The following is a 21882-nucleotide window of genomic DNA, read 5'->3' as shown; positions in this document are numbered from 1 at the left end:
TCCCCCATTCAGGTGAGCTGGTCGCTGTGCTGCGACACGGTCTCCCCACTTCCTTCATCTTCTCGCCCTGCTCTCTCTCATCGGCTGATGTCTTTGCCACAGCTACCCTCTCCGGGGCGATTGCCTCCTCTGCCAATGACAATGCTACCGCCATCTCCTGCCTCAATCTCCATGTGCCTTGCAAACTGCTTTTCCAGCTCCACAGCCATCACCTCGGTCATCTTCTCCACCGTAATCAGTGCGGCCCCACCATGTGGTCCGGCATCCGCCATCTTGTCAGCCCTTTTGCTGGTCGTCTTATTCAACAGCGAGCCCGTGCTTCCTCCCTTCTTCGAAGCTGCTTTTCGCATCCTTTAACAACTTATTATTTTTCCTTTTTTTTTCCCCCTTCTTTCCTTCTTCAATCTTAAAGCCAAAAAAATTCTACCTTCAAGAAAAAGAGAAGTTTTTTTTTCCACAATCTGTCTTTAAAACTTCTTTCTCTACTTTTTTTGTATTCCTCAAGAATTCCCCTGGGACTGGGCTTCAGTCTTAAAACATTCTAGGTGGGAGGCACCCAAGGTGGAATTTCTCACCTGACTTCAGGCCTGCCACCTCGTCCTCCATTTGGCTCCGGCCACACTGCTCTGACCACCGCATGCGCTGGGCCCAACGCCTCCACTCCAGGTGCCACTGGCAGGAGCTCCTCTAGATGCAGCTGACCCATTCAATCGCCACTGGAAGTCCGGTGCAGCTGTTGTATGAGGCACCGTCTTCTATTATGTGAACTAACACCATGAGTTTGTGGTCCTTTAGGCTGTATAGGGGGATGTGACAGGGTCTCCGTTGTTGTTTGTATTGGCAATCGAACCATTGTCCATTGCTGTTATTGTAGAGGGATTATGAGGGATGGTGGGGAGCGCACGGTGTCTTTGTATGGTGACAAACTTTTCTGTACATAAGTGACTGTGATGGAGAGATTGATATTGAAAAGGTTCAGCTCTTTCGGATATAAAGTAAATGCTGGGAAGAGTGAATATTTTGTGGTGATGTTTGCCCCAGCGAAAATATGCTTTCACATTAAATATATATAAAGAACAAAACAGCACAGGAACAGGCCCTTCGGCCCTCCAAGCCTGTACCGGTCATGATGGACCTTTGGCCAAAACCCTCAGCACTTCCTAGTTCTGCATCCCTCCATACCCATCCTATCCAAGTATTCCAAGCCTGTACCGGTCATGATGGACCTTTGGCCAAAACCCTCAGCACTTCCTAGTTCTGCATCCCTCCATACCCATCCTATCCAAGAATTCCCCTGGGACCAGACCATTCATTAACATTGAATGCCATTAGGGGTATCTGCTTCCGCAACCTCCAGGCACTCGCACCCTCTGTGTATATATATTTTTTTAAAAACCACCTGCCTTGCACATCTCCTCTCAACTTTGCCCCACAGACCTTACACCTATGCCCCCTCATGACTTGGCTCCTCCACCCTTGGATGGAGTGCCTGCCCATCCACTCCATCCATGTCCCTCATAATCTTGTAGACCTCTATCAAGTCACCCGTCATTCTAATGAAAATGGTCCGAGTCTATTCATCCCCTCCACATAGCTAACACCCTCCAGACCAGGCAACATCCTAGCAAACCTCTTTTGGACCCTCTCCAAAGCCACCACATCTGGTAGTGTGGCAACCAGAATTGTGTGCAATATTCCAAATGCAGCCTTACCAACGTTTTACAACTGTACCATGACTTGCCAGCTTTTAATGCTCGATGCCCCGTCCAATGAAGGCGAGCATTCCGTATGCTTTCTTGACTGCCTTGTCCACTGTGTTGCCACTTTCAAAGATCTGGGGGCCGGTATGCCCAGATCTGACTTTCTATATTCCTAAGAGCTTTGCCATTTACTGTCAATTTCATGTCTACGTTGGGCGTACCAAAATGCATTACCTCACATTTGTCTTGATTAAACTCTATTTGCCGTTTCTCTACCCTAGTCTCCAACCTATCTGTATCCTCTGACAGTCCTCAACACTATCTGCCACTCGACCAACTTTGGTGTCAGCTGAAAACTTACTAATCAGACCGGCTACATTTTCCTCTAAATCGTTCATGTTTACTGCAAACAACAAGAGGCCACCGCACCGATCCCTGTGGAACAGCGCTAGTCACAACCTTCCATTCAGAAATGCTACCCTCTGCCTTCTATTATTGACCTTTCACCTGAGGAAGGAGCTGCGCTCAAAGCTAGTGATTCGAAACAAACCCTTTGGACTTTAACCTGGTGTTGTAAGACTTCTTACTGTGCCAGCATCTCCACATTCTGTTACTGAGCCAGTTCTGTATCCATCTTGCCACCTCATCATTTTTTTTTTACCAGTCTGCCATGAGGCACCTTGTCAAAGGCTTGACTGAAGTCCATGTAAATAACGTCCACCACCCTCCCCTCGTCAATCACCTGCTCAAAAAACTCTATCAAGTTAGTAAGGCACAACATTCCCTTCACAAATAAATGCTGTCTATCACTAATATGTTGGCAACTCCGCCAACATTTTAAGCTGCTGGTAGTATCTGGATGTAATGTGACATGGTAGCACAGTGGTTAGCACTGTTGCTTCATAGCGCCATGGTCCCAGGTTCGATTCCCGGCTTGGGTCACTATCTCTGTGGAGTCTGCGTGTTCTCCGTGTGTCTTCATGGGTTTCCTCCAAGTGCTCGGTTTCCTCCCACAAGTTCTGAAAGACATGCTGTTGGGTGAATTGGACATTCTGAATTCTCCCTCTGTGTACCCGAACAGATGCTGGAATGTGGCGACTGGGGGCTTTTCACAGTAACTTCATTGCAGTGTTAATGTATAAGCTGCCTTGTCTCAATAAAGATTATTAGGGACTATTTTTTTTTTTTCAAACCAGTGAAATTGAGTACCACAATTGAAGGGGGTAACAAGGTAAGGAGAGGGTGAGGGATTTTTAATTGGAGGGTGAGTTTGCTAGCTGGGAGGAGCTAAAGGAGAAAGAAGGTCTTTGGGGGATGGATGAGAGGAGCATGATTGGGTTTGGTGGTCTTTTTCGATGTTTCCAACGGCACTGTCACCCACTTTGCTGGAAATGATACTCTCCTATGTGGGGTTGAAGAAGGGCAATACGTCCGAGATATACAGATAGATCATATGGGGGGGGGGGGAGGGAGGGAAGGAAAAGAGGGGGGAAGCAGGTTTCAGTGAGATGAAGGCCAGGTGGGAGGAGGAACTGGGTCTTATTTTTGGAGGGAGTCCCTCCGTAGGGTGAATACAACTTCATCCTGCGTGAGGTTATATTTGATGGAGCTCGAGGTGGTGTTCAGGGCACTCCTCATCAAGGCCAGAATGAATTGGTTTTCTTGAAGGGGTTCAGGATAGGTGTGGGCGGTGCTCGAGAGGGCCTGCTCATCATATGCACATGTTCTGGTCCTGTCCCTAGTTAGTGTTTTTTTTTTAAAACACCATATCTGCAATCCTGAACGTAGATCTGGAGCCTTGCCCAATAGTAGCAAAATTGGGGGTGTTGGACCACCCAGAATTGAGTAAGAGTATGGGGGCTTTCACTTCATTGCTGACTTTGCAGCATGGTAGCACAGTTGCTTCACAGCTCCAGGGTCCCAGGTTCGATTCCCGGCTTGGGTCACTGTGTGTCTGTGTGGAGTCTGCACATTTTCCCTGTGTCTGTGTGGGTTTCCTCCCACAGTCGAGATCTGCAGGTTAGGTGGATTGGCTATGATAAATTGCCCTTGATGTCCAAAAAGGTTGATTGGAGTTGTGGGGATTGGGTGGAGGTGTGGGCTTAAGTGGGGTGCTCTTTCCAAGGGCCGGTGCAGACTTGATGGGCCGAGTGGCCTCCTTCTTCACAGTAAATTCTATGATTCCGCTGAGTTGGAGGTAGGCGATATCACCCAGTGCTGCAGCGTGATCTGATGTTTTAAGGTCAAGTTCACTGAGGGGTCAATTGCCGGGTTCTGTTGTAGATGGCAGCCATTCAAAAGCACTAAGGATCTGGTTGCTGTTTGTCGGGGCGGGGGGGGGGGGGGGGAAGAGAGAGAGAGAAAGAGAAGGAGGAGGATGTTTTAGGTTTCTTTAGGAGTGGATAGTTGTTGATAGTTTGTCATTTCGGTTTTGTATCGATGTTGGGAGAGTGTGGTGTCCGGGGTGCAGTTGAGCTGCCTTTGGACTCCTTCAAGGGTTGGGACATAGGCACTCGTGACTGTTGCCTGCTGGTTCATGAGCTGTAGACAGACAGTCAGGGAGGAGCTCGTTGAAGCCGACGGGGAGCTTGAGTCAGTTGGTGAGTTCTTGATGGCGAAACCAATTCCATTCATCCCAGGCTGATCCTCCCGGTTTCCTCTGCGGAAGAAGGTGTAACCAATGCCACCTCCCCTCAGCTCTTCGGGTTTCTTGTAGGGCAGCGACGTCAGTATGGAGTTCACGGAAAATAAGGGCAGTTCTCTGTGCTGACTGACTGTTTTGCTCATTATCCACGGGTGTCTGTACTTTCCAGGTTCTGAAATACAGCTTAACTTTATTTTCTGACTGCAGGTAGATAAACCTGCTGGGTGTGGTTTTCCAGCCAGGTATGGTATGGAACAGACTATTTTTAGGACCCCTTTTCTCCCTTTTTCCTACGAGGGTTGAGAAGAGTGGATCCTGAGGAGGGCTGTTCAGTTGTGAAGAAAGCAACCAAAACGCGCTTCTGTTCCTATTCCAAGAGCGAGACGATGGAACCAAACTCCACAGCCACCGTGCCGGTCCGAAGGGACTTCCACATCTCTCGGTCCTGTCCCTACCACCTCTTGCCAATTTGCTGCAGAGCACGTCTGTGTGGGGTGGGGGGGGGGGGGGGTGCTCGTTTCCTCCAAGTAGATATCTGGTGCAGAACATCTTTTCTACATCAGGCACACTGTCCTTGACGGAGGGTAGGTCCAGTTCCAGTGGCAAGGGAACCTCGATGACGGGGGATCTCCCAACTGCTGCAGCCCTCATCCATTGCAGCCGTTGATACCACATGGGTATCTTCCTCCATTGGGCATTTGTTTTGGATTTCACTTTTTGTCTGGTTCCTCCCCTCCAACTTTGCCACCATGGGTGACCCTGCCAGGAAAAGATCTCCTCCTACAGCATTGCTCTCTGGATCAATGGAATGTCCAAGCCTCTCCTCCTCCAGGGGAAGGAAGCAATCCAAGAAAAAGCATACTACAGGATACTGTGCCTGGTGATCATTTCATGATTTGCATTTGAATTCACCTGCATTTGCAAAAATATTATGTTGCATGTCAGATATTGGTTCAAGGTTATGCTCAGACAACTTGTCAGTTAATTTAGGTGGATATGGATAGCTGACCTGGCAGAGCGCAGACCACGAACTGTTGAAAGGTTCTTTGTTCATAAGATTTAACTGCATAATAACTTGTACATTTTACATTTGTACTATTTTTAACTTTTTAAGTGCAAATTGTTGGAATGTTGCTGCACACCAGAAATTTCTCAAATCTGACAAGTAGCCGTGAACTGTGATGTTAATTTGACAGATCAGAGTTCTACTGTCAACTGTGTATTTCTCCAGGTCAATATGTCTGAAAACACTTCAGATTATTGCAACTGCAAGTATATAAAGTTTGACTACTTAGCTCTGCTGTTAAATTTCTATTTGAAATGACCCTTCCTTTTGTCTCCACAGTTTCATTGTTGTGGTTCCCACAATTACACTGACTGGTTTAAAACAACATTTGGGAAGGCAACTTTATCTGTTCCATTGAGCTGCTGCATCAATATCACAGAATCTTGTGGAAGTAGAGTTTCCTATCAAATAGCAAATATTCATACTGTGGTAAGGCTCTGCCGTTACAAATTGGTATATTGATGGTGTGAGGTTTTAGAAACCACTTGCACATTTTATGTCCAGATTAATATGGCCTTGTGATTATTTGTTTTTCAATCGTATTGACGGATATATTCAGGGCTGTACAAGAATGATGGCAACATGGATTGAAGAGCATTTTTCATTTATTAGAGGAACTGGAATCGGCTTTGGATTCGCACAGGTAAGGACAGGTAGAACGGTATTAATGATTTTGCTCTGGGGGAAAATAGAGCATTAATTTTGATTTTTTACTTGTGTCAACAATTCTGAAAAAGCTTCTATGAAACATTCCTCTAATAGTTGTACATAATTTGTAATTCCTGTAAGTTTATTACATGATCTGGGTTCTTTACATAGCAAATCCTCATTTTGAGTGTGGGCAGAATGGGGTGGTTGATTGACAATCCCATTCTGGGAATAAAGAAACTTTGTGAAGTTCCAGTGGAAGAAAGAATGTTCTAATTAACCAAACGGAGGTATGCCCAGGACAATGTACCTGCAGTTCTGAGAAATGTTGCATATGGAGGGATTGTGTTTACCATGCAGATACTGATGGCCCCACCAGGAACCTTAAAGCCAACTGCAAGTACAAGGTCACTGCAACCTTGAACATTTTGACCTCTGGCTCCCTCCAGGCTGCCACAGATATATCAGTACGATCAGCCAATTTGCAGTTTGGTCATGCCTCAGTCTGCATCATTCAAGTAAATTGTTTGTACCTTCTCCAATGTTTCTATCACTTTTTTTTTTATTATAATATGGAGAGTAATTTGTGTGTCCCAACCATACAATTTTAACATGGCTTCTCCGTTCATTACCCAGAAATGAACTCCGAGTCCCTTTTTATGGCAATTTAAACCTTTATACTTTTTGGTGCTTTTGTGTAATCTGTACCCAATCCCTCTGATTTCTGTTCTGTTTTTTGAAAACTACTATCCATTCTACTATTTGGGTTGGATTAGATTTTGTTTATTGTCACGTGTACCAAGGTACAGTGAAGTATTTTTCTATGAGCTGCTCAACAGATCATGTACAAAAGAAAATACATAATGGAGCAACACAAGGTACACAATGTACTTGCATAACACTGGCATCGGGTGAAGCATATAGTGGGGGAGTGTTAGTGACAGTCCATAAGAGGGTCGTTTTGAAGTAACAGCGGAAAAGAAGCTGTTTTTGAGTCTGTTCGTGCTTGTTCTCAGACTTTTGTAGATGCTGTCTGATGGAAGAAGTAAGCCGGGTGGGAGGGGTCTTTGATTATGCTGCCCGCTTTCCCCAGGCAGCTGGAGGTGTAGACATGCATGGGAGGCAGGTTTGTGTGATGGACTGGGCGGTGTTCATGACTCTCTGAAGTTTCTTGCGGTCTTGGGTCAAGCAGTTGCCATACCAGGCGGTGATGCAGCCAGATAGGATGCTTTCTATGGTTCATCTGTAAAAGTTGGTAAGAGTTAATGTGGACATGCCGAATTTCCTTAGTTTCCTGAGAAAATTTCCTTCGTTTGTCCTCCATATATTTGTCCTCCATTCTACTACTTGTCCTCCAACTCCACTTTATTACCTTTGATCATCTTTTGAAAATCCAAATATACTACATTACTACTTCAAAGAATTCAATAAGATTTACTACTACAAAGAATTCCATAAGATTGGGAAAGCATAACATTCCTTGACTATTCTTTGTTTCTAGAATCTAGTAAGGATTTCTGCTCCTGCCTGAACTCTCTTATAAGACAGGAGAGCAGAATAAGGCCACTCGGCCCATCGAGTTTGCTTCGCCATTTAATCATGGCTGATTTTTCTCATCCCCATTCTTTTCCCTTCTCCCATAACCCCCTGATCCCCTTATTAATCAAGAACCTATCTATCTCTGTCTTGAAGACACTGATTTGTTTTCCACAGATTCACCACTCTCTGGCTGAAGAAATTCCTCCTCATCTCTGTTTTGAAGGACTGTCCCTTTAGTCTGAGATTGTGTCCTCTGGTTCTAGTTTTCCCAACAAGTGCAAAAATCCTCTCCACGTCCACTCTATCCAGACCTCGCAGTATCCTGTAAGTTTCAATAAGATCCTCGCACCCCCCCCCCCCCCCCCCCCCCCCCCCCCGGCCCCATCCTTCTAAACTCCAACGAGTACAGACCCAGAGTCCACAAATGTTTCTCATACGACAAGCTCTTCATTCCAGGATCATTCTTGTGAACCTCCCCTGGACCCTTTCCAAGGCCAGCACCACAAATGTTTCTCATACGACAAGCTCTTCATTCCAGGATCATTCTTGTGAACCTCCCCTGGACCCTTTCCAAGGCCAGCACATCTTCCTTAGATACGGGGCCCAAAACTGCTCTCAATACTACAAATGGGGTCTGACCAGTGCCTTATACAGCCTCAGAAGTACATCCCTGGTCTTGTATTCTAGCCCTCACAACATGAATACTAACATTGCATTTGCCTTCCTAACTGATGACTGAACCTGCACGTGAACCGGTCGTTGGTAAGATTTTAGAGTCCATTATTAAGGGAAGATAAGGACAGCATGAAAGAAAAAGCATACAAAGTGGCAAAGATTAGTGGGAAGTCAGAGGATTGGGAAGCCTTTAAAAGCGAACAAAGGACAACTGGCAATGGGGGGGGGGGGGGGGGGGGGGAGAGAAAGAGAAGAAGAAGACTATGAGGAGAAATATATAGGAGTAAAAGCTAGCCAGAAATAAAAGAGAATCATGAACAAGGACTCACAGGTCCCTTTGTGCTTCGGATTTCATAAGCATTTCCCCATTTAGAAAATTGTCCATGCTTCTATTCCTCCTTCCAAAGTGCGTATCCTCACACTTTTTTCCACTTTGTATTCCATCTGCCACTTCTTTGCCCATTCTCCTAGCCTGTCCAAGTCCTTCTGCAGCCCGCCTGCTTCCTCAATACTGCCTGCCCCTCTACAGATCTTTGTATCATCTGCAAACTTGGCAACAGTGCCTTCAGTTCCTTCTTCCAGATTATTATGTATATGATGAAAGGTGTGGTCCCTGAGGCACACCACTGGCTGCCATCTTGAAAAAGACCCCTTTATCCCCACTCTCTGCCTTCTGCCAGTCAGAAAATCCTCTATCCATGCCAGTATCTTACCCTTAACATCATGGGCTCTTAACTTATTTGACAAGTCTGCTGTGTGGCACCTTATCAAAGACCTTCTGGAAATCTAAATAAATCACATCCACTGGTTCTCTTTGTTCTTTGAGGTGGTAACAAGGAAGTTAGACACAGGAGCCGTGCTCCGAAAGCTCGTGTTTGAAACAAACCTGTTGGACTTTAACCTGGTGTTGTAAGACTTCTTACTGTGCTCACCCCAGTCCAACGCCGGCATCTCCACATCACAGATTTGTCAGACATGACCTCCACTTGATGAAACCGTACCGACTCAGTCCTATTTTATCATGCACTTCCAAGTACTCCACAATCCCATCTTTAATAATGGACTCTAAAATCTTACTAATGACCAGTCAGGCTAGCCAGCTAACAATTTCCCGTCTTCTGCCTCCCTCCCCTTTAAATAGGGATGTTACATTAGCCATTTTCCAGTCCCCTGGGACCTTCCCTGCCTCAGTGATTCCTGAAAGATCACTATCAATACCTCCACAATCTCCTCGGCTATCTCTTTTTTTCGAACCCTCTGGTGTAGTCCATCCAGTCCAGGTTATTTATCCACCTTCAATCCTTTTAGTTTCCCCAGAACCTTCTCCTTGGTGATGACCACTGAACTCTCCTCTGCCCTCAATTCTCCTGGAGCTCTGGCATTCCACTGTTGCCTTCCACCGTGAAGACTGATGCAAAGTAACTATTCAGTTCCGCTGCCATACCTTTGTTTCCTATTATTACTTCTCTAGCCACATTTTCCAGTGGCCCAATGTCTATTGTTTTTGCCTCTCACCGCTTTATTGAAAAAAAACCTCTTCCTATCTTCTCTTTTATTTCTGGCTAGCTTTTACTCCTATATATTTCTCCTCATCGTCTTCTTCCCTCCCCCCAATTGCCTTTTCAGTTGTCCTTTGTTCGCTTTTAAAGGCTTCCCAATCCTCTGGCTTCCCACTAATCCTTGCCACTTTGTATGCTTTTTCTTTTGCTTTCATACTGTCCTTATCTTCCCTCATCAGCCACGGGTGCCTTGTCCTCCTCTGAGCATGTTTCCTCCTCCTTGGGATGAATTTCTGCTGTGCTTCCCTAATAACCCCCAAAAACCTCCTGCCATTGCTGTTCCACTGTCTTCCCTGCTCGGCTCCTTTTCCAATCACTCAGGCCAGCTCCTCCCTCGTGTCTTTGTACTTGCCCATATTTAACTGTAATACTGCTACATCTGATTGCAGCTTCTCCCCCTCAAACTGCAGAGTTTATCACATTGTAGTCACTGCTCCCTATGGGTTCCTTCACCTTAAATTCCCTAATCAAGTCTAATCAATGTGCGCAACAAGCTCATTTACCTTGTTCCGTATACTGTGCGCATTTGCGCACCCTTAGTCCTACATTGACTACCTCCCTTCTCACACTTGTCACCTTTTTTTGCTCTGCCTGAGGGTGATAGTGTTCTCATTTTGTTCTCTCTTTTTTCCCTTCAAAGTTTGAAAGTTTGTTGCTTTGGCCCCTTCTTATGGAGTTGCCTATTAGAAGTACATATTGCGCAACTTTCCTAATCTGTGTAAATCAATAAGATTGTTTCCCACAAAATTGACTTGACTGGACTGTATTTTTCACCTTGCCATCTTCTGGATTTAAGTTAAGGGACCAAATATTGGTCCCAATCTGTCACTTGTGTATATTATTTTAAGCAACATCGAAGTGGTTTGTATTCAACTTGTGAAGTGATTCTTTTGTGTGTGCACTTTTTAACAAATGAATGTTTGAGTTTTGGAAAAATGTGCCTTAGCAACCTCCCATTTATATTAATCTTGCCTTAAATGTTTAATCCATTGCAAAACAGCAGAACAGACATCACGGTGACTGTGAAGAGCACTGCTGCCTCACAGCGCCAGGGAGTGGAGTTCAATTCTGGCCTTGGTGTCTGTGTGGAGTTTGCACTTTGCCACCATGTCTGTGAGGTTCCTCCGGGTGCTCTGGTTTCCTCCCAAGTCCAAAGATATGCAGGTTAGGGGATTGACCATGATCTATGCGTAGGGTTATATAGAGACGGCCTGGTTACAGTGCTCTTTTGGAGGGTTGTTGCAGATGGGCCAAATGGCCTCCTGCACTGCAGGGAATTCTATGAAGCAATCCTGACTGGAAGGCCGATGAAAAAATTGATTTGGCAGTTTGCAATTCTAATGGCAGCCACGATAAGAGCATTTTGTTTGCTGCAGTTATTAAATGTAAAAATGCCGCAGCTAAACATACTGGCTGATGTCATTTTTTTTTAATGTAGGGAAATGTGAATCTATTTGCTTGATAGGCAGAAAGGAGGGGCATGTTTTGAAATTTAAATGTAGGCCCAGAAATGGTTGACCTTGTACAAGGAACATAATGCACAGATACAAGCAAGCTACTACGAAGGCAAATAGCGTGTTGGCACTTTATTGCAAAGAAATAAACACCTAAGCACATTTGACTGCAATTGTGGAGAGCATTGTTGAAACCACATGTAGTGTATATAGTTTCGTTGTGTATACCATTTGCATCCCTCCATAAGGGAACAAAGGTTCAAATGAGAGGATTGCTCTCTGAGAAAAGGTGGGCCTAAATGCACTGAGGTTAAAATAATTTGATGTCTAAGATGAGTGCATGGAATGGGTTTTATATGGAGGCATATTTCCTGCAAAAATGCCCTAATAACGGGTCAAGAGTGGACAGGAAAGAAGTGGGAGGGCTACCCATATTACTTTGAATCCCCTGCCTTCAGATATGCCAGCAGGTATATAAAATCCAGGCTACTTGCACTAATTGGCGATTTGAGAACTGGAGGACGGTCTCACTACAAGGGATTGGCCATTTAGAATCATAGACCACTACAGTGCAGAAGGAGGTCATTCGGCCCATTGAGTCTGCACCGACCCTCAAAGAACACTCCACTTTGGCCCATAACCCAACCTATCCCTCTAACCCAATAACCCTTAACCCTATCTAACCTTTTGGACACTTCATAGGGCAATTTAGCATGCCTGCACATCTTTGGAATGTGAGGAAACCAGAACACCTGGAGGAAACCCACGCAGACACTGGAAGAACGTGCAGACTCCAAACAGCCTTTTTTCAAGACTTAAGATGACAAAAAATTTCTTCATCTAGAATTGTGCATCTTTTGAAATTCTCTCTCTATCCAAGAGTGCTGCAGATGCTTTTTTGCTGTGCAGGTTCAATGTTAAGATACATTTTTGATCTGGCTTGGACAGGAAAATGAAGTTGAAATCCAGGTTTTATTGCATTATGGAGCAGTTGAAGGATTGTATGACCTAGTTCTATTTATGTCCTTGGGTTAGAGTGCAAGGATGTTGGTGTATTAGAGAATTGTTTTAATGACTACAAGAAATCAATTATTCCCTACCCAGGTTATTGGCATTTTCACCTCCTATCTCTATATCAAGAAGCTTCAAGATGATTATATACCAAGTTACTGATGCACAATACAGAGTTCTTCAGTTTCTCTCTTCACTTCTTCAGGCTTGAATATATAGATCTAGCTATTGAGCTGTACCATGTTTTGAATTTTATTTGCATGCCAAGTGTGCAGAGTGCATTTCATGGGCAGTGTCGATAGAAAATGGCCACTATGTTGGTACTAGTACTTCTGTTAATTGATTTTTATACGTATGTGAGAACTTGTATGAATAAAACCTTCATCTCAGATTGTTTTGTTTGTTTTTTTTTAAGTAAATGCAACTAGCAAATGACATTTGGATAAACTGAATCCAAATCAAGAATATCTCAGTTATAATGATGCACGGTTTCGTCCTGGTGCTCCGGAGTTTCCTCCCACAGTCCAAAGATGTGCAGGTTAGGTGAATTAACCCCCTCAGTGTCCAAAATGTTAGGTTGGGTTATGGGGATAGGGTGGAGGCGTGGGCTTAAGTTGTGTGCTCTTTCCAAGGGCTGGTGCAGACTTGATGGGCTGAATGGCCTCCTTCTGCACTGTAAATGCTATGATTCTAAATATAGAAGCCAAGATGCTTCACTTGAGAAAGAAACCAACATGCTTCCCGAGGATGATAAGGAAAGAGTCACTGCAATAAATGGCATCAAACACCCACAGTCATCACAGCTCTCTGGGAGGATGTTGTAGACATGCCGTTGCTTGTCGTCTACCTGGAAGACTAACGGATTGGTGGAGTGGGGCAGTAGCTTTCCATGGCTACTGGTAACTGGGCTGTGATCTCTACTACAACTGAATTAGGATTGTGAAACCTTTTTTCAATGATTTATTTGAGAGAAGACTTCAGGACTTGGATGATCGAGCTCTCTCCCTTCAACAGGAAGGGAGCAATTGGGGTAGCATAGAGGTTAGCACTGATGTCTCACTGCTCCAGGGTCCTAGGTTCAATTCCAGCCTCGGCTGACTGACTGTGGAGTTTCACTTTCTCCCAGTGTCTGCATGGGTTTCTTCTGGATGCTCTGGTTTCTTCCCACAGTCCAAAGATGTGCAGGTTAGCCGGATTGGCCCTGATCAATCACTCCTTTAGTGTCCCAGGTGCTTAAGTAGGGTGCTCTTTCCAAGGGCCAGTGCAGACTCAATGAGCCAAATGGCCACCTCCTGCGCTGTAAAATCTGAAATGTTTTACAATCCTTTTTTCTTTTCTCAAAATTTACAGGTCTTTCATGTTTTATGGTGACTACCTTTTTTGGATAAAAGAAAACTTGAATACTTTGCTTCATCCATTTACGATTTATGTCAATTGTACATGTTCCTTTTGAAGTACATAATTGACTTCATATCACTTCTCTTTCCTTATTATCCTCGGAGACCCCACTGGTTCTCCAGTTTAGCTCTGCTTATCTCCATTTCAAACTCCTTAATTTTACAGCTAACCCGTTCTTTTTTGATGTTCTAAACCTTGCAGTTCACCGTTTTCTGTTTAAGTAAATTATTTACACCTATACTCTCTCACAAGCCTTTTCTCAGTATAGAGATATTGGGGAAAATATTAGGCTGCTATTCTCCGGAGTCTAAAGCATGATCCAATGGCCACGGTGCACCGTTAAAGCAGCTCGACGGTGCAACATAGTCTATGAAAGCTGGGAGACCCTGCTCCCGGGATCTACGTCTCACAAGATCCAATGAGATGCTGTGGTGTAAATCCCGCCCACAATACGCAGGATCACTTTTTGGTAAATCCAAATATTGGAGTAAGGCAGTTATTCTCTCATGCAGATTCCAGAGCTACCAGAGGCTTTGGGATTCAAACCTTTGCCTTGGGTGAGTACTGTTCAGCACTGGTCCCCACAAACGGGGACTAGATGGAACAGCACTTAAAAAATAGCATCCCGTTACACTGAGGAATTAATAATAATAATCATCTTTTATTGTCACAAGTTGGCTGACGTTACCATTACAATGACGTTACTGCGAAAAGTCCCTATTCGCCACATTCCAGTGCCTGTTTGGGTACAGAGATGGAGAATTCAGAATGTCCAAACTACCTAACAGCCATCTTTTGGGACTTGTGGGAGGAAACCGCAGCACCGGAAGGAAACCCACGCAGACATGGCGAACGTGCAGATTACCCACTGTTCTACCGTGCTGCCCATGTTCTGACGAGCGGAGCTCACTGAAGTTTTGGGCAGTGTAGACTTGTGAAGCTAACATATGCCACCAACACTGAAGAAAGTTCAACTCTTATTTTATTAACTACTTATAAAATAATAGACATACGAGAACTGTGGGTCTAAACGATGCTAGTTTAACTAGAGACCTGTGCCTGTCCGAACCAGTTGAATTTCTCAGCACGTGGTATGAGTCAGTACTAAACTTGATGAGCTCTTGTGCTTCTGAGAGGCAGCACCAGAATGAGCAGGAAAAGTGATGCACTCTGCCTTTATAGTGATTGGCTGTGGTATTTGTGCATGTTGATTGGTCCTAGTGTATGTCCATCAGTGTGTGTGTCTGCACCATGACACTCACCGCTGTACAAAATGGGGTATGTGCAGTCTCTGCCACGCATTTCCCATTCAGGCCCCTTTATTTAACGCGAGTCGTGTTGCATAGCCATATTTGTTGGCACTGCAAGCGATGGGAAACGCACAGCTAAACGCTAGCTAGGCGAGTTTGGCTGCGATTGAATCACTCCCACGCTAATGTGTTACTACCGGGATTGAATAGCGTGCGATTCGCACTTCCGTTTGGGGTGTTATTTGGAAAGTGAGGCAGGACATGCAAATAGGTTAACACTCAGCTGCTGCAAATTGAGAGCGCTTCTGGCCCTGTAACCGTTTTAAGCACTGGGGCTAAAGTTGGCGCCAAAGAACCTGCCAGCTGGACCTATTTTTAAGCGCTCCACTTGCTACACACGCAGTGCAGCCACAAGAATAGTTGAGGCTACCTCGTTGGATGTTTTTCAGGCAAAGATCGGAGTTTGAGCAGTGAAGGAATTGCAGGAGGGTAAGTGACGCTGAGTCCACAAGGAGATGAGCCATGATCTTATTGAATAACTGAGCTGATTCGAGAGGCCAGATGGCCTGCTCCTGCTCCTAGTTCTTATGTTCCTCATATGACGAGCTCTTCAATCCAGGGAGCATTCTTGTGAACCTCGTCCTATACCCTTTCCAAGGCCAGCACATCCTTCCTTAGATATGGGCCCAAAACTGCTCACAATACTCCAAATTGATTAAAGCCTATACGGCCTCAAGTACATTCTTGCTCTTGTATTCTCACCTAACTGCTATCCTGAACCTGCACAAGTGTATCTTGAACTAGGACTCCCAAGTCCCTTTGTGCTTCTGATTTCCTAAGCCTTTTTCATTTAGAAGATGGTCTCTGCCTCCATTCTTCCTACTGAAGGGCATAACTTCACACACTCATTGTATTCCATCTGCCACTTCTTTGTCCACTCTCCTTAGAGGAGGACACCCTGCTTCCTCAATACTACCTGTCCCTCTGCATATCCTTGTATCATCTGCAAACTTGGCAACAGTGCCTTCAGTTCCTTCTTCCAGATCGTTAATGTATATTGTGAAACGTTGTGGTCCCAAAACCAACTCCTGAGGCACACCACTGGTAACCGCTGTCATCCTGAAAAAGATCCATTCTCTGCCTTGTGCCAGGCAGTGACTTCATTGCATTGTTAATGTAAGCCTACTTGTGACACTACTAAATATTATTATTTGTAACAATGGTTATTGGAGACCAACAATTTAAACCCAGCTATCATCCCAGGGGTTCTCAGGAAGGTATCCTTGGCCCAACCATCTTTTCACTCCTTCATAAATGATATTCTACCCACTATAAGACACGAGTGGGTGTGTTCACTGATAAATTTATTGTGTTCAGCTCTATTTAACATGCCAATCTAGGGAAAGATTTGAAGAGCAGCCAAGCTTAGGGCAGATAAGTGACAAGTGATGACCATCTCAAACTAGAAAACCCTTTGCTTCTAAACTTTCAAAGGCACCACCATCAACATTTCCAGGGTCACTAGTGACTCAAAACCCATCTGTACCACTCTTGTCAACACCATGGTTTGAAAAGTGGGGTAGGTAGGTGTTCGGAGAAGATCTGGTTCCATAAAACCTCAGTGCCACGATGAGCTTTAGTGAAATGGCTAGAGTTGCCTTTGTACTGGAATTTTTCTGCTGCTGTATGTCCAGTTCCAGTAGATAATAACTTGATCACACATTCTTTTGTAGAAGAGATGGAGAGGTAGCTGCCAACATGCAGACCTTTAGTTGGTGTATGAAACTTGATTGCTGAGGTAACTCTGAGCAGGTATGCTTACAGCTCAGGTGTCTGTTTCTACCTTCAGCAAAACTTCCTTGTTCTCTTCCAACTTCATGACGACTAGGAGAAAACCTAGTGGAATACCAATGCTGAGCAGTTTGCAGCCAGTTGCAGTTCTGGTATCAACAAAGCTGTGACTACAGCTCTGTGCAGAATAATCGGAGTAGCAAAATTACCCATTAAACAGCAGACAGAAATTGAAAAGTCAAACATTGGTGCAAAATCCAAATCATCAATTCCAATATAATGGTGCCTGAAAACACAGACAATTCACCAGGGAACCCTCTTCATTGATTTGCATAACATTTGGGGTTGGAGTGAGCCCTGTATCTCAGGTTTGATTTTGTCTCTAAACAAATTTGTATGTTGGGAGCATGATGCTACACTAGCACTTGGGTCTTTTCAGTGGGTGCATGGAATGAAGAAAACTTAGCTCCACAATTTCAATATTTATTGTTTAATCTTTGAGAGGGATACAATTAAAAGTGCATGTTTTGTTTGCACAAAAACACAAGATATACAATTTTAAATAGTTACAAAATGCGTTGCCAGTTCAATGCCTTAATAGCATTATATATAAACTGATGGAGCTTGCTGGAATGTCTCTAGTGAAGTGAACAGGTTCAAATACCATCATGATTTGCACACACGTCACAGTGGCTGGAAACTTGCAAACATAAAAGCATTCCAATAATATTTTCCCTCTTTCTAGTGACAGAAGAGAATTGAGAGAATAAGTAGAAGCAATATGTTTTTGGTGTTCTGTTTTGCCATTTTTAGACATTTCTCCTCTTTAGTAAGCTAAATTTACTTTTACCACCCTCCATACACATTCCAGACACATTTCTGTGGCTTAAATCGTCTTGTGTTCAGTCAGCCAAATTTGGCATAAATATCTTATCTGAAACTATCAGACTAACAAAGACATTAATTCCTCCTGACTTTGGGAATATAAGATTCATTTTACTAAGAAACGTAGAATCAATGACAGTAACATAGTCGAATCACATAGTACCTTGATAAATGTGTAACTAATTTTCCCTGACAATTACTGCTTGGTTTAGGATTTGCGAGGAAGGAGATTTGGATCTGGTACAAGTTTATTCTAACTCCAGTGTTTAATTTTCAGCCTTGCTTATGCAACGTGCCCATGCTTTTCAATGTGTTCCTGAATTTAGTTGTTGTAGAATAACTCCTCTAAATTATAGGCCCCATTCAAATAAATAGAGCTGACCCAAAATGAATGTATCGTCTTGGGTACAATAGGGTAAGGTAGCACAATGGTTAGATTATCGGAGCAGTAACCCAGAGGTCTGGCCTAAAAATTTATTGACATGAGTTATTTGGCAGCTTGGGAGTTTAAATTTGGATAATTAAGTAAAGCTTTGATTAAAGTGAGGATCAATAATGATGACTGTGAAATTACCAGATTGTTATATAAACCCTCTAATTCTTAATGTTCTTTAGGGAAGGAAATCTGCCATCCAACGTGGTCTGGCCTTTTTACATGACTTCTGATGCTCACCGCACTCTGAAACTAGCAAGCCAACAGCGGCAAAAAAATAACTGGACAGACCACCCAGCATTGACCTAGGCACTGGATACAAGGGATGCTCAGCACAGACAATGCTGTGAAGGCCTCATCACTAACATTTGGGGTCTTTGTGGGACAACTTTCGAACTTTCAGCTGGCATATTCAGAGAATTGAATCATGCCTTTCAGCCAACATCCCAGATTCTGTCATCCCATCCCTGAGGTGCCCTGACCTACTGGCAGGACAGACCAAGCAGTGGTGGCAGCACACTGTTATGCAGTCAGAGGGAGTGCCCAGGGAGTCCTTGATATTTGAGTCCTATAAGACATAGGAGCAGAATTAGGCCACTCAGCCCATCGAGTCTGCTCCGCCATTCAATCATGGCTGATATTTTTCTCATCCCCTTATTGATCAAAAACCGATCTATCTCTGTTTTAAAGACATTCCATGATTTGGCCTCCAAATCCTTCTGCGGCAAAGAGTTCCACAGATTCATCACCCTCTGGCTGAAGAAATTCGTCCTCCTCCCTGTTTTAAAGGATCATCCCTTTAGTCTGAGATTGTGTCCTGTAGTTTTTCCTACAAGTAGAAACATTATCTCCACATCCACTCTATCCAGGCCACGCAGTGAAAAATGAAATGAAAATCGCTTATTGTCACAAGTAGGCTTCAAGTGAAGTTTACTGTGAAAAGCCCCTAGTCGCCACATTTCGGCGCCTGTTCGGGGAGGCTGGTATGGGAATTGAACCGTGCTCCTGGCCTGCCGTGGTCTGCTTTAAAACCAGCAATTTAGCCCTGTGCTGAACCAGCCCCTACAGTATCCTGTAAGTTTCAATAAGATCCCCCCCTCATCCTTCTAAACTCCAACGAGTACAGACCCAGAGTCCTCAACCGATCCTCATACATCCTAACCCTGTGAAGTTGCATGGCATCAGGGAATGTTGGGCAAGAAATCCTCATTCATCATCCTCCCTCAACTGATGAGTCAGTATATCCTCATATTGCAAGCTGCATGGAAGAATCACTGAGGGTAGAAAGGGCACAGGATGTGCTCTGATTGGGGAATTTCAGTGTCCATCACCAAGAGCAGCTCAGTAGCAGCATTACTAACCAAGCTGGCTGAGTCTTGAAGGACATAGCTACTAGACTGGGCTTGCATCGATGGTGAGAGAAAAACAGGGAATACCCTACTTGACCATGTTCACATTAATCTCCCTGTCAGAGATATGTTTGGTATTCGAGGAATCTACCAAACAACTTGTGACTTATCCAAACCAGGATCTTTATTGAATCACACATGGTAAGATAGCGATCTGATACAGAGCAAGTTATCATGCAGTATTTTTGTACTCAACTGTAACTACACGTAGGCACGGCGGTTCACGTGTACATCTTATAATCATCTGCCGATCCCTGGATGTACCCGCACTTGTATCTGAGTGCTTTGTCACATGACCCCTGTCTGGAGACCACATGGTGAGTCTGTACCGCCGCCTGCTGGTTGGAGGTCACACCACTAGCCATCTACAATATTGCTTAGAGGCATATCACCACAACCCCCTTCCTCAGAAAACATTAATGTTTCATAGAATTTACAGTGCAGAAGAAGACCATTTGGCCATTGGGTCTGCATGCCCTTGGCTAGAGCACCCTATTTAAGCCCAGTCTTCCACCTATCCACATAACCCAGTAACGTGACCTAACGGGCAATTTAGCGTGGCCAATCCACCTAACCTGCACATCTTTGGACTGTGTGGGGAAATCGGAGTACCCGGAGGAAACCCACGCAGTCACGGGGAGAAAGTGTATACTCCACACAGACAGTAACCCGAGGCCGGAATTGAACCTGGGACCCAGGAGCTGTGAGGCAGCAGTGCTAACCACTGTGCCACCTTGCCGCCCCTTGTTCACAATCACTGTTTCTTTTTTAACTTTATGCATTTGTGATATGTTTAATCAATGTGAACAAGTTTAACTAGGGTGTCCTGCGGGTTGGAGGTCGCGCCACCAGCCACCTACAATATTGATAACAGGCATATCACCACAAGAGATGCATCTGTTTGTTACAGCATTGGTCAGAGAAATTTGTAGGTACTTGTCCCTCCTTCAAGGTTGAGGAGTTAGTTGAAGTTTCTGGAAAATTAAATTCAAATGTTTTGGATAGCGTTAAATATAGATGGTGCTCACTGAAATGTTTTATTTAAGTGACATCAACCATAGGGAAGCCAGTAGTTGGTAAGCCTGTCTTTAAGTAGCCAGTTTCATTTATCTCATAAATAAAGGGATGGCAGGGCAGCTTTGACCCCTCAAATGCACATTCTGTGCCATGTGGAAACTCCAGGATACTTCCTGTGTCCTTTGATCATGTGTGTAGGAAGTGTCATCAGTTGCAACAGCTTGAGCTCTGGGCTTTGGAGCTTGAACAGCAGCTGAGATCACAATGGCATATCCGTGAGGTTGGGAGCTTTGTGGATAGCATGTTTAGAGATGTGATCACCCTGCAGTAAAGAATATTGAGGGAATGGATGACCATCAGGCAATTGAGAGGAAACCTGCAGATCGTGCAGTAGTCCACTGAGTACTTCTCACTTGCCAACCAGTAATCAGTTCTGAATGCAGATGAAAGTGATGGCTCATCTGGGGAGTGGAGTCAGATCCAAGTCCATGACTGTATGGCTGACTCAGCTCTATAGAAAAACAGAAAGAAGACTGGAAGAACATGAGTGATCGGGGATTCAATAGTTTGAAGAACTAACAGGCATTAGTAAGAGACAGGCGCTTCTGTGGTCGCAAATGTGATTCTAAAATGGTATATTGCCCAGGTCAAGGATGTCACTGAATGGTTGCAGAGCATCTTGACGGGCAAGTGTGAACAGTCGGCAAGTGTGATCCATATCAATACCGATAACAAAGATAGAAAGAGATGGTCATGCATTCAGAAGTAAGGGAACTGGGTCGGAAATTCACAAGCAGGATCTCAAAAATAGTAATCTCTGAATTGTGTAGAAATAGAATGATAAAGCAGATTAATGCATTGCTGGAAAGATGGCACAGGAGGGAGGACTTTAGATACCTTGGGCATTGGAACCAGCTCTGAAGAGATGGGCTGGACAGGTTGCAGCTAAATAGCTAGGACCACTTTCTCTGTGGGGAAATTGTGCATGTGTTATTGGAGAGGGTTTAAATGAACTTGGAGGGATGTGGGAATGAAGAGGTGATACTAGAGAGAAATACCAAGATAGACAGAATAGTGGGAGAGATGGTGAGGAACAAATAGTAAGATGTTATGTGGATTCAGCGTAATAAAGTCTAAATTAGGATTATTGTGCATATGTGAAGGTGTGTAGTGTGGCTAATAAGATCGGTGAATCGCAGGTGCAGATAGCCATGTAGGAATATGCTGCGGCTATGACTGAAACCAGGCTCAAAGAAAGGTCGGATTAGGTCCGACTAGGTGTAAATTTATAGAATTTACGGTGCAGAAGGAGGCCATTCAGCCCATTGAGTCCGCACTGGCCCTTGGAAAGAGCACCCTACTTAAACCCACGTCTCCACCCCTGTAACCCCACCTAAACTTTT

General features: G+C 44.3%; 1 protein-coding gene across 2 annotated transcripts in view; it reads left to right on the top strand.

Annotated features, from left to right (window-relative positions):
• LOC119962444 (CD63 antigen-like) overlaps nt 1-12687 on the top strand; it is a 40998-nt gene extending 28311 nt beyond the window's left edge. For both annotated transcript variants that reach the window (XM_038790401.1, XM_038790400.1), the window contains 3 exons: nt 5690-5839; nt 5970-6053; nt 12390-12687. In XM_038790401.1, the coding sequence (XP_038646329.1) occupies nt 5690-5839; nt 5970-6053; nt 12390-12458 (303 nt within the window). In that variant the 3' untranslated portion in view covers nt 12459-12687. The remainder of the gene's footprint in view (nt 1-5689; nt 5840-5969; nt 6054-12389) is intronic.
• The last annotated feature ends 9195 nt before the right edge of the window (nt 12688-21882 follow it).

This window comes from Scyliorhinus canicula, chromosome 2 (genome assembly GCF_902713615.1).
Source record: "Scyliorhinus canicula chromosome 2, sScyCan1.1, whole genome shotgun sequence".
NCBI classification, from domain to species: Eukaryota; Metazoa; Chordata; class Chondrichthyes; order Carcharhiniformes; family Scyliorhinidae; genus Scyliorhinus; species Scyliorhinus canicula.
The sequence above is the reverse complement of the archived record's forward strand: the minus strand, read 5'-3'. Positions and strand labels throughout refer to the sequence as shown.